Here is a 13,281-nt window from a genome sequence, read left to right on the forward strand (position 1 = left end):
CCAGGCTTAAGGGAAGAATTGTGTCTTATTTCGGCTGGGGCAGATCTTCCCGTTGTTTATTGTGGAATGTCTCTTGCTGATGCTTGATAAGCGGCTATGCTTTCTCTTGGCTACATACAAGTTGTCTAAAGTATGCTCTATAGTGGTGTCTGAATGGAAAGAATCGCTACACAAGGTGAATATGTGATAGCACCTTCGTGGTGCAACAAGAAGTGTGATTATTAGGTACGAGAGAAGCTTGCTTTCTCGAAGTATGCATATGCAGAAGTTGATGTAGTGGTAGCCTTTGATGCTCAATGGGCAAGTTAGAATTAGCAATACGGGTTTGTGATTTACTCATGGGATGAGCATAAGTGGGCCTGGTCCGCGGACGCCAATTCATAGCAGATACATATGCCCATAACACTTTCATGGTCTTCTTCTCCTCATGTTATCATTTTAGGACAGTTGACATCGCTGCCTAGCAACGCTTTTGCAGATGCAAATAAACGTGTCTAGGTGAGCCAGTGCTGGCAACATACTGACCTCAGTGGTCGACTAGTTTCGGCAAGGACTGGAGCAATAGAACACTTCTTCACCGCAAACTTATCATTTCGCAATATTAGTTCATGACAGCTTTTGATCCACTGCAGCAGCACATTATCGACTTTCAAATGGGAATCTGTCACAGCTCGTGAGAACAAAGTCAGTCCATTTACGATGTCCAGTACAAGAAGTGGCAGCACAGACACAGACCAGGACACTCTTGTGGAGAGCAAACAATGGAGAAAACTCCTTCCCTACCTCTTTTCAATCACCCTACCACGCATCAAGGTACGCCAGTCGGTTAAGGAAGACGGAACAACAAAAGATACAAACCTTCTGCTCATAACACGAAGCGACGGCATCCATAAGATTGGATATCTTCCAAATGTCGACAAAGACATTCGTCTTCCTGATGGGTCAGAAGCACGCAAAGCCTACCTGTGCAAGTTGGGGAGCATACTTGCTGCCAAAGCTGGCATCTCGAGTGGCGGAAACAAAATCTATGATGGTTTTTGGGACGCGGTACCAGAGGTTCTTTTCGGGTACGAGATATTTGAACGAGTAAGAGGCAAGGTTGCACGCAACAAAGCAAGCGACCTGTATGTGGTCGGCCATCCCATGGAATCTGGTTCTGAAGCTCTCTTTCGGACACCAGAGGAGTTTGCTCAGCACTTGTTGTGGCTGGCTGAAGGCGATAAGAAGAAGGACTGCCTATGTGTACTATGCACAAAGGAGAGGAAGAGGAAGACCAAGCATGCAACATCCGAGAACACAGAAGAAGTGGTGGAGAGCTGGAGGCGAGACTGCAATGATCGAGCGCAGTCGTATCTGAGCTCGACAAGTTTGGGGGGCTTCTGGGGTGATTTGCCAGAGCTGAGCGAATGAAGGCTGATTCGAGGTCAGCGTAAGCAACAGGATGCAGTTGGGTGGATGTAGCAAGAACAGCGCGAGGAGGAGCGAAGTTGAACTTAAGCCGCCAAGGCCTTGCTTACATAATAAGATAAAGTTACAAACTTGAAACTTTCTCGCTCAGCTCTCAAACTATTATGGCTACACCTCTGAACTGCATGAAGATCTCTAGATCGTCATGACCCTGCCTTGTGGGTGAGATACTTCTGACTTACCATAGAGTGGCAGCGGACTCCAGGACTTCATAGTCTCGCGCACGATAACTCCAAGACAGCAGATGCGGCAAGGCACAATATCAGGGCAGCAACTACGCTGCAGTAGGAATATGGACTCGACAGATACGCCTCATTGCATGATGCTTATTTTCAAAACTCCCAATTCTTGCAGTCGTCACGAGGGTATGTCAGCTGATATAGCTTGCCACAGTTGACAATAGAGATGCCAGTGGATGCCTTTGCACCAAGTGGTACATATCATGCTTCAACTTGCGGCTATCGCTCAACGAAAGTGTTATCTCAGCCCAGTATTTTGGATGCAAAGTCTGGCGGGATCTAATAATCAGACACCTTTTTCTAAGGTGTGCACAGCGCTTTTGACGAAAACAGCATTCGCCACGGAATGCCGCATCTGTCGAGCCATTGGGAGGATTCATGGTTCCGGAGTCCGGGCGACTGCAGTCTTTGTCCCTCGTCCTGATGAAGAAGTGACTTGAGTATTTATCTACTGTTATCTTAGGACTGACACTCTGCCTGAGAGCTATTGCTTGGTGTGGCAAGGAGACATCGTAGTATCCGAGGACATTTTTACACTGATATCAAAGCAGATTCTACCGGACTTCGAGCACTTCAAGTTGTGTTTCGGCCTAGAAACATCATTTCGCAACTTGGGATTATAGTATGCTCCTAGCAGCGTCTACCCTACAATCTAGCTACCAGGGCCAAAACCTGCGAATGGTTCAAACGCAGCCTTCCCTTGTGTCCTTGCAGTTAATTTCATCGATATCTGCTCCTCCTCAGCACATCTCTTAAACTGGTAGACGTAAGCGTGAAGACACTCATTGAACTACGCTAGGACACTGAAGCTGCTTGCTACCTCGAAGCTGAAGTAGAGCGTTGCAGTTCAGATCACGAGATAAAGCAACAAGCAGATAATTACGAAGACTTGATATTGGTTAGTTACGGCTCCGACGAAGGGAACGTATTAGAAAGAAGTTGGACACAAGATGGATAGGTGCTTATTTACTGGTCGCAGTACGGAGTACATTTCAATATCTTGGGCTCTGTGCAAGGTGAGTGGTGTACGATCTCCTCGTTTGCATATCCGTCAATATGGATTGGGAATTAGAGGCAGTTCCACATAGATGTCCCTTGGTTTCAGATGCTACAGGACGGATATCTGCAATGTGCATCCGTGTGGGGTTCGGCTGCTTCATCCGCGTTGTATCCAATTACAACTGAGCAAGAATGCATTAGGGTTTACTGGTAACTACGGGTTACGGGTTACGGCTTATGGCTTACGGCTCCTTTGGGGCGTCTATTTCCATGAGCAGGGTAGCCCATCTTCCAGCACGCCGTCACGTTGCACGTTCGGTGAACAGCTGCGCCTGGCTTGAACAGGTGGTAGAACAGGGGGTATCACAGGTTTAGGTGATATCTGACCTTTGAGGTGAGCAAAGCAATAGATGGCCCAGTGTGGCTGACATTCAGCTGACTGAGAATATGGTGCGGGGGTTTCGATTGTAAGTTGTGGGGAGGGGTTCTCTTCCACCACCACCACCACCACCACCACCACCACACCACCACCACTCTCAAGATCTGCAACCAAAGGAATACGTCAGGGCACTCACGGGTTGTAGTATGATACCAACAATCGACATGGTATATTGTCGTACCACGTTGGACTTGGTCGGCCCTCTGATACAAGGAATGAGTTCGAGCCACCCGTAGCCCGTACTAGAGTAGTTAATGCAAGATCCTGTCAAAATTGATTGGACCAATGTTTCAAAGCGCTTAAGCATATGCACGACAGCAGTAGCAGCACATGTGGCTCTTTGCAACGGGTGGCTTCCTCCTGCCGACGGCTTAGGAGTCGGTGTGGTCCAGGATACTTCCTTCTACTACGTTAGGCTCCATTTCGCAACTCTGCGTTGTTGTCACCTGGGACTGCAACATGATTGATCAGGCCTTGGCTTGGTTGTCTCAAGCCGACGGTCGCTGATGGAAGTCTACCCTGTTGGTCAGCTTCAAATACGCCTATGCATCTCTCTCTCACCAATCGCCGGTTTCTCGTCATACGAAGAGTGGGTCATCCGCATCATCAAAGCTAATGGTTCGCTGTCTTGCTGGCGCACCTATTATATGCGCAGGACGGGTTCTATGAGAAGAAGTACCATCATGGCCTGAGAGCGTGGAGCGAGTTCAATTCTTTCCATCAATCAAATGATCAGTGCACGAGCAACATCATATGGCAAAGAGTCGAAGGTTAGCCTGGTGGATTTATTTAAAGCGAATTGCCTGTTACCAAGCATCTCACCGCAACAGCATGCACATTGCCTCCTCCGCCTTCCGCCTCAAATTCAGGAAGTCCTAGCCGCTTAGTTCGCCGCCCCGCGTGATGGCCCGATGGGCCCTAGCGAGAATGGATCAGAGTCACATATGTCAGTACCACCATAAGGCACGAGGCACGATGCCTTGGGCTTGTGAAAGTGTGTTGATGATCAGAAATACGACTACATCACGGATCGAGATCTGACAGCGGCGTGTTGAAGAATGTTCCTGGTGTCTCAGGCTCTTCAATAAACCTTATAGGTTTTTACCACCAGAAGAACTAACTACTGGGGGGTCCGATGAGGGGGAACTGACGGAGAAAAGTGGGAACAGGGATGTGATGGCAAGGCTTGAATGGCTGTAAGGAAGCGCCGGGTGTTGAATGGCCCCCCAAGCCCAGTGTCCTACCTGAGTCGACCGCACACAATACGACTGGCTAAACTCTTTTCACTGCTCCTTCACCAGACCTAGAGTAGGATTCGTAGACAGGGCCGAACATTGAGCCCTAACCCACCAGTCCATCTAACTCACTGGATTTCGAGTACCGCCCCGTCCCATCCCCCCTCTGGAGGACTCGTCCTCCTTATCTACCTATTCTTGCTCAGACATGCTAAAATCCTGTTCCATAATCCATTCAATCACGGCATGAAATCCAACGTGAATGGTGCATGACAATCTGCTGGTCAATGCGGTCATCGCTAATTTATTTGCTCACCCAAGTTACATAAGCCCCGCAGTTTTGTGGCTTGGAAGAGGACGGCAACCGGCGTCCTGCTCCCGATCAGGATCAGGGTGAAAGGTCTTCTACTTGCCACTACCCAACAAAGTCCATCATCGTCTCACAGTGTGCAACAACCACCCATAATTAACCTGCAAGTCGTCTGTTACATTTATGTTACTCGAGTACCTTTTAGGGACCGTGTCTACCCTCCTGGCCTTATTTTGACCGCTTTTTTACAATGGATGGCACCGCGACCGCCTTTTGAACCACAATAAGTCGTGCATTCCATTCTCTCAACGCCACTTGAAATTATCGTCCCCCTCTACATGCCAGAACCATGTCGTCTCCACCTCCGATCGATCCTTATCTCGCTCTAGGCATTTCTAAAGATGCAGATCTCAGTACAATCCGTAGTGCTCATCGAAAGTTGGTTCTCAAATTCCACCCCGATCGGATAAAGGACGAAGCAGAACGTGTCAAGGGAAGAGAGGAGTTTCAGAAGGTTCAACAAGCATATGAACTCCTTAGTGACCCAGCCAAACGATCCCGCTACGATGACAAGGTCAGGTTGGCCGAATTGCGGAAGGAGGCTCTCGGACGAGAACTTCCGGTCAGGTCGTCGACATATCCTACACGGCCCTCTCAGTTTAGTGCTGGAGGCGAGTACAGAGGTGGAGATTATTATGAGGAGAGAGTGCCTAGAGGTGCGGCCTTCTTTGACGAAGAAGACAGATTCCGAGAAGAGCCATCCCGTGCCTCAGCAAGAAAGGCAGAAAACTATGAGAGAAAGCCTTCAGGTGGATATGTAGAGAGGAAGAGCACAGGCTGGAAAGCTGGCGGTATTCCGATTGAAATTGCTCTGAAATTGCAGAAGCAAGCTGCGCTTGCTAAGGAAAAGATCAAGGAAAAGGATGTTCGAGCTGCGACTGCGAAAAGCAGAGACCAAGAACGAAAGCGAGACGCGTCTGATAAGCACAATAGTCGAAGAGCGTATGTGGAGGACGACTCGAATAGCGACACTGACACCGAAACGTATGTCAGCGTGAATCGCAAGGCAGCAAAAGCCAGATCAGCGTCTTCTACGCCAAGAAGATCTCGACCAGAACACCCTCGAAGGAAGGAATCTAAGTATAGTGACGATGACGACGATGACGACTGGAGCAGGGACAAGCACCAAGCTTGGCACGCCTCTGCTCGTGATTACATTCAAAAAGCTGCACCAGATCGACCTCGGCAGACGCACCGACAGGATTCTTCTCATTCCTACTTCGAGCCAAGAGATGATAGACCTTACGCTCGTCGAAGTGGAAGTGATAGGGAAGACAGACGCAACGAAAGGGATCGACCGAAAGTGTCTAGTTCAACAAGACCCTCTTATCCCGAAGTAGAGGTTCCTAGAGATGTGAGGTCAAGAAAGATGCCGGCCATGCCAACGGCAACATCTGCACCGGCAAACATCAAGATCCCTGAAGACCGTAGAGACGTACCCCAACCTCATCGCTCAACCACTACGCAAGCAGTCCGTGATCATCGTAACGCAGTCCCAACAATGCCTCGGTCTCAAACCATGCCATCTGGGGCTTCAGCCCGTCGAAGCGATAATGCACCATCCCGTGGTTCAAACCTGAAGCACGAAACACACGACTCAGGATACGGAAGCTCAAGTCCGGCAACCCCTGACACGATTGGAACCAGTCCTCCCAAATATGCATCTGCGATAAGATATCAGATTGTAGACGAAGCAGAAGAGTTCTCTACCCGCGGGCATCGCACTATCCGTGTGGACCCTGAGGAATCACGTCGTCGGGCCAAAAGCCCTCCGGTGGAGCCGCAACGGCCTACGCTCTCCATGTCTGGCAAACGACCATCTCGAGCCGCAACAGCCTATACTCCTCACTCGCCGGTGGATGTCCCTCCAGCCCGTCCTTCGCCGTCTCGTCACGAATCTAGCCGAATGTCGGCACAGCCCCGCGAACCTCCACGTCTTGCCAGGGGTGTAAGCAGTCAGCGTGGCGTGCAGAACCTCTATCGAGAGATCTCACCCAACGGCCAGGAAAGCAGCTACAAGCCAAGAGTTTCTAGCGAAAAAGTCGCCTCAGCACGAACTAGAACGCAAGATGGCACTCACAGCCCTCTTTACAGTAGGGCACCTCGTGATGCAGGTCGCGATGACGATCACTATCCTGGTTCAAGTTACAGGTCTGAGCTACGCAATCCAGGGATGGGTACCAGAAGACCATCCGTGTATTGAGCTCGATAGGTCTGGCCTAGACTCCTTAGTGCAGCTCATTCCACTGCTACACGATGGTGATCGCTCTCTACGCTGTCAGTTGACAGTCTCGCGAAAGGTATTGATACAGGCTGCAGATAGAGAGGCAGTCTTTAAAATTCGTGTACGATGAAGATGTTCTAGTGGCTCAAATATTCATGTTAATCGACATTCCCAGTAGCTGTGCCTCTACACAGAGGTCAACAGGATAAAGGTTTGCTGCGAAGCATTTTGTTTCATATGGAGAGCGGGAAAGAATGGTGTTGGTCTCGAGAAACCACAGTTGAAGACGCTGCCCTGAGGCCCGGAGCACAAGACAAGCAAGCTTGAAGCCCTCGATGGAGGTGACGAGTAAAGACAAAGCACCGGATTGGGGCGCAGACATAGCACGGGGCTCTGGAGCACAGAACAGAGCAGGCAAGCCCATTACGAAGGAGCACAGGACAAGCAGATTCAGATGAGATTCGAGCAGGCAAGCGCGCAGCTAGGACCGAGATGTGAGAAGCGTCAAGATCCTGACAGTTTGCACCGACCTCCACAACTCCAACGAACTGATACGAGTCTGATAGCTAGCTAGCTAGTTTGTAACACGAGACGAATTTCCTTATTGTTGGTAGAGCCGACCAGTTGATGTGATTTAATCCTGTGAACCCAAGTTAGATGTCTTCAAGGCCATACCCTCCCTACCGGCTACTGAGCGACGAATCGTCTACTGTGTCCATGACAACTTAAGGTAAGCCATATCGTCCGGGGCAACACGTGAAAAGACTTGATCCTATAGTTGGGTAGGCGGCACTACCTCCAGAAAGATTGTTATAGTTAGGGGAAGTTAAGTCCTCCGGTCCTCTGATAGTAACCAGTAAACTAGTAGTAAGGATATAGTGCAAGCACGCCCTGGCAACCAAGGCATGGAATTTTCATTGGGAAGTGAGGCGACCATGTTCACGTCTCTGACAGGAGCACTGTTTCTCCTTCGTTGCTTGGAAGTGAAATACTGCATAAGATTCCGGGCGTCAGACTCAGACTCCGGCCCATGGCGCCCCAATCTCGGTACCGTACCTCGAGAAATGCATTACATACTCAACCACAGCCTCTCTTAGCACGGCAAGGCATAACCGTGCACTTTTTGCACTAAGCTTTGCAGCTTAGTGCACCGCAGCGCAACGATAGAACGCAGCGCAACGATAGAACGCAGCGCAACGATAGAACGCAGCGCAACGATAGAACGCAGCGCAACGATAGAACGCAGCGCAACGATAGAACGCAGCGCAACGATAGAACGCAGCGCAACGATAGAACGCAGCGCAACGATAGAACGCAGCGCAACGATAGAACGCAGCGCAACGATAGAACGCAGCGCAACGATAGAACGCAGCGCAACGATAGAACGCAGCGCAACGATAGAACGCAGCGCAACGATAGAACGCAGCGCAACGATAGAACGCAGCGCAACGATAGAACGCAGCGCAACGATAGAACGCAGCGCAACGATAGAACGCAGCGCAACGATAGAACGCAGCGCAACGATAGAACGCAGCGCAACGATAGAACGCAGCGCAACGATAGAACGCAGCGCAACGATAGAACGCAGCGCAACGATAGAACGCAGCGCAACGATAGAACGCAGCGCAACGATAGAACGCAGCGCAACGATAGAACGCAGCGCAACGATAGATTTTTTCTATTTCTATAGCTATTGCAATTTCGTGGATATTGGCCAAAAAGGCTGCTTGCGAAAATGAGCAATTGCCAAGCCGTACGGCACGGTCAATAGCCTCTGTATGATAGTGCTTAAGTGGTTGAAAGCATACTACATCAAGTAGCTGTAGAAGATGCGTAGAATGAGGAGGAAGGCAAAAGGGAATAATAGTATTATTCTAGCAAAATTGTATGAATTCGAATTCAAAATAGGATATTATATACATGGCCTTTTGTAACAGCTTTTGTGGATTTATCAAAATAACGAATCCACTTATTATGAATATCAGAATTCGAATATCCAGTTTCACTGCACACAATAAGATAATTTAGAGGCAATTCGTCAACAAATGTGGCCTCGGAGAGGGTTTGAAGTACTACCACAAGAATTAGTGGCAGAAGAAATATTCAAGGGTCAATTCAGAAACATTTTGAGGGCCAATCTAAGAACATATCTAGGCTGGCCAGGCGGACGCTTATTCAAAAGCCTGTTTCATCCATATTATAAATATCTTCTTCGAGGATACCATATTTGGCCTTGGTCTCACGAAATCGCTCAAAATGAGCTTGTATCTCCTCTTGATTATGCGTAAGCTTTTGTAGAATAGAGAGAGGCTTTCTCTTCTTTATAATGTACTTCGGATAGCGTTATAGAAAGCGTAGAGTCCAATCTTTGCTGACTATAGGGGGGGTAGTTGTAGAATTGCTATGAGCACGTTCGAGGATAGAATTTGCAGCGCTTTGAAGCATTCGAGGACGTGCACTCACTCCTGATTCGTCTAATCGATCAAGATAGTGACAAAGAGCAAGCTCTTGATCCTTATTGAGCTTCTTATTACTCCCCCCACATTGTATCTTATTTTGAACGCCCTTGAATCTTCTTCGGAGTCGCTGCTCAGGGACGTCGAATTGGCGCGCTGTTTTCGCGATATTAGGGAATTCGGCTTCGTTTAATGCGTAAATAGCATCATTGATTCTATCCTCAATTTCTTGATAGGATTCGGCCATTTTTCGTTGAATGGGAGCGCGTTTTGTGTGGCCGTACGAATAATTGAAAAAATCTATCGTTGCGCTGCGTTCTATCGTTGCGCTGCGTTCTATCGTTGCGCTGCGTTCTATCGTTGCGCTGCGTTCTATCGTTGCGCTGCGTTCTATCGTTGCGCTGCGTTCTATCGTTGCGCTGCGTTCTATCGTTGCGCTGCGTTCTATCGTTGCGCTGCGTTCTATCGTTGCGCTGCGTTCTATCGTTGCGCTGCGTTCTATCGTTGCGCTGCGTTCTATCGTTGCGCTGCGTTCTATCGTTGCGCTGCGTTCTATCGTTGCGCTGCGTTCTATCGTTGCGCTGCGTTCTATCGTTGCGCTGCGTTCTATCGTTGCGCTGCGTTCTATCGTTGCGCTGCGTTCTATCGTTGCGCTGCGGTGCACTAAGCTGCAAAGCTTGGTGCAAAAAGTGCACGGTTAACGTGTTGCAACCGCAGGCAGCGTGTCTATCACAAGGCATGTAAGCTAGGCAATGTGGTTTGTGGTGGAAGTCCCCTGGCCGGGACGGAGATGATCGAATCAGATTGATATGTGGGTTGGATTTGGATTTTGTCTGCCTTCTCACTCAAGCATGGCGCAGATGATGAAGATCGGTTGCCTCAGTCCCCCAGACAGGCTTACTTAAGTCAAATACGGTCTTGTGCAACAAAATGGCCTGACACAACCCTCGCCCAGCGCTGTTACAGCGAATTCAGCCTCATTATTGATATTTTGAAGCTGTACAGTCTGCCTGGAAAGGAAATAGAATAGAGATTAATGGTAATATTAATGAAAGAGAGAATACTCAGCTTAAATTGAAGATCTAGTAAGATCTTTAATGTTAATCAGTTACTAATAATACTTGAAATACGGAGTCGTGCATCAAAAGTAGTCAAACTACACTGATAATAAGGTTCTACTAAAGTGAACTAGTATCGACTAGCCTGGGAAGGTGCTTAGTACTCTGGCCGAAAGAAAGCCTAGAGAAGGCTCTAAAACTTGAGTACTTTCTAGGCTTCTCTTTAAGCGACTGACCTACTATGTATGCTATAAGGCCCTTAGTGCTAAGGCTCATCTAGGCACGCCTGCATATTCTGGGCTAATGTGCCTAGCTTACACTTAGTACCTGCTAGCTCTCACCTTAATATTAGCGTAGTTTGCCTACTTTTAATACACGACTCTGTATATAGTTGGTAATTCTCATCCTGTCTCCAGATTAATTAATAATTAATTAGATTGTTTTTCCAGGTTATGCTTTAGTAGCTCTCTATATAATTTGTGTATTTTTCGAGTATTCTCAATGGGAATTTTGTGTTAAAATCTTGTATTGTATTTTATATTGTCACCGCTGCGAATTGTGCGTAGGATTCTGCGCCAAAATAACTGTGGATTCTGCATGAGATAGCTGCGTAATCTGCGCCGAAATAGATATGGATTCTGCGTAGGATTTTGCATTGAAATAGATATGGATTTTGCTGTTACAGCACGTGAACACGCCAAGCACCGACAGGCACTACGGAGCTGCCTGGCACTCTGCGAAGGAACTATGACAGACTTGGACAGGACTGGACCCTGAACTACACACATGGTCGGACTTGGACAACGTAATGATCAGAGGTGATCAGGGTGAGCACTCATGAGCAATGATCAGAGGTGATCAGGATGATCAACTCTGAGCACGAATCTTCTAGTCTATATAAGCACGCTCATTTCCCAGATAGTTTCATAGTCTTAGGTAGTCAACTCATGTTATCAGCTCATACCTAAGTTGAAGACATTCTAGTATCGTTCACTGCACTTCCTGTTCTACCCAACCAACCCACTTGGACCCAGCTTCTAGTTGAGACTTGTCTTAACCAGTTGAGCCCTAACATTTGCGTAGGATTCTGTGCGAGATTAGCTGCGTATTCTGCGTAGGATTCTGCGCAAAATAGCTGCAGATTCCATGGAATTTTACATAAACCTACAAATTGCAAGCTACTACACGTGATTTTAGCCCAAATGGGTGTAGCTTGCCTATTTTATGGGTCAAACAACAACCTGGGCGTAATTTTGATTCTTGACCTCAGACGTGCTGGCACACATTGACTTACGTAGTAGTCATCGTCCAAGCCACATAGCACGGCTGAGAACTGAGGCAAAAGTACGGAGCACTGCCTGCTCTCAGATCATGTGCACGTCAAGGCTTGATATGGAGTTGAGTGAATACGGTATGTTAGTCCGCCAGCATCGTGCCATGTTCCACTCCCGCCTCAGGCGTTTATAATGGAGCTCACCCCAAGGCTCTACAGCCACTATCAACACGTCAATCATCCAAGCACGCAGTCATGAGTCTCAACTATCTCACTGTTCTTGCTGTCCTCGGCCTTACAACGCAAGCAGCCTGCCAAAACGGGACATACACTCCCCCAACCAACTGTGACCTCTCTGCGATTCGGGATAATGCCAATGCGACAGGCGTTGCCCCATTCCCCGGGGTTATGGTGGACGGCCCCAACGGCGAGATCAGGTCGGATCCATCCTCCAACTGGTCCATCAGCAGCACCGTGACCGACCATGGAGACCCCTCAGGCCGGGGCACGAGCCTGAGGCTCTGGCTCGACACATCCGCCACCGTTGGCACCAACGAAAGTACTCTCCCGTACGATACCTGCATCATACAGTTGGGGGGGAGGCCCACGGACAGAGATGGCTGTATCAGCGCCGGCTGTTCAGAAGCGCTGAGTGAATATTACCGGAATTCTGCAAGATCTATCGCGCGGCAGATAGGACAGGATGGCGGTCCCACCGACAGATTTGACGCATGTCACAATCTGGTCAACTTGCAAGCGCCAGACGAGTGTGAAGACTCGAGCAGCGACGGTTCCTGGGGATCAGCCTTCTCAATCGGTATGTCCTTTGCCGCCCCTAAATACTTCTTGTTGCCTCTGTTCGCACTCCAGCGGCTCCAGCTAGTATTGCGTGAACGTCATTACCCCTTCTCGCCTTTCCCACTCATCTCCCTTGACAGATACCTAACCTACAACTAACGCACATCTCCCAGCTCCATCGTCCCTGAACCCGGACTCGGCGCTGAACTGCACACCCTCCAGACCCAGCGTGCCCATCAACCTCGGCGGGCCCGGCTACGCCCCGAACGACACAGCTTTCGCCGTCTACGACGCCATGCTGGCGCGCTCAATCCCTTTCGTGCTGGCGTTCTGGTCCAACAGCACCACCATCACAGCGAATGGCGGCCCGGCCCCCGCCACTCCCTGGGCGGACTCGCGCGTTGGCTGTGTCAGACCGGACACGATGAGGGTGGGGAGTCGCGCTCTGACTGTTACGTCTGGGGTTGGGATGGTTGGGGGCCCTGGACGACGATCCTTTGCAATTCGCGCCGTTGCGTCGCTCGCGTTAGTATTGATAACGAGTAGATGTCTGTTCTAAAACTTGGCAAAATGGGCTTGAAAAAGGAGAAATGCATTCTCCTGACTCACTCACTCACTCACTCACTCACCCACTCACCCATCTGTGCTCGATCTCCTGGTTCCAAAATCACCCCTGTGTTCACCCACCCTGTACGCAGTAGATTCCTTGCCTTGATACGGGTG

The 13,281-nt window shown here is 49.2% G+C and overlaps 3 protein-coding genes across 3 annotated transcripts; all 3 read left to right on the top strand.

Annotated features, from left to right (window-relative positions):
• Positions 1-699: 699 nt before the first annotated feature.
• On the top strand, positions 700-1,410 carry EPUS_08414 (uncharacterized protein; the record flags this gene model as incomplete). Its single annotated transcript, XM_007804140.1, has 1 exon — positions 700-1,410. The coding sequence occupies one exon, from the start codon at positions 700-702 to the stop codon at positions 1,408-1,410; it is 711 nt and encodes a 236-aa protein (XP_007802331.1).
• Positions 1,411-5,038: 3,628 nt separating this feature from the next.
• Positions 5,039-6,952, top strand: EPUS_08415 (uncharacterized protein; the record flags this gene model as incomplete). The annotated part of the gene is made up of 1 exon (XM_007804141.1): positions 5,039-6,952. One exon carries the CDS (start codon positions 5,039-5,041, stop codon positions 6,950-6,952), a length of 1,914 nt encoding a protein of 637 aa, XP_007802332.1.
• A 5,063-nt stretch (positions 6,953-12,015) lies between these two features.
• Positions 12,016-13,117, top strand: EPUS_08416 (uncharacterized protein; the record flags this gene model as incomplete). The annotated part of the gene is made up of 2 exons (XM_007804142.1): positions 12,016-12,577; positions 12,732-13,117. 2 exons carry the CDS (start codon positions 12,016-12,018, stop codon positions 13,115-13,117), a joined length of 948 nt encoding a protein of 315 aa, XP_007802333.1.
• Between the last annotated feature and the right edge of the window lie 164 nt (positions 13,118-13,281).

The sequence above is a fragment of the Endocarpon pusillum genome (assembly GCF_000464535.1).
Source record: "Endocarpon pusillum Z07020 unplaced genomic scaffold scaffold281, whole genome shotgun sequence".
NCBI classification, from domain to species: Eukaryota; Fungi; Ascomycota; class Eurotiomycetes; order Verrucariales; family Verrucariaceae; genus Endocarpon; species Endocarpon pusillum.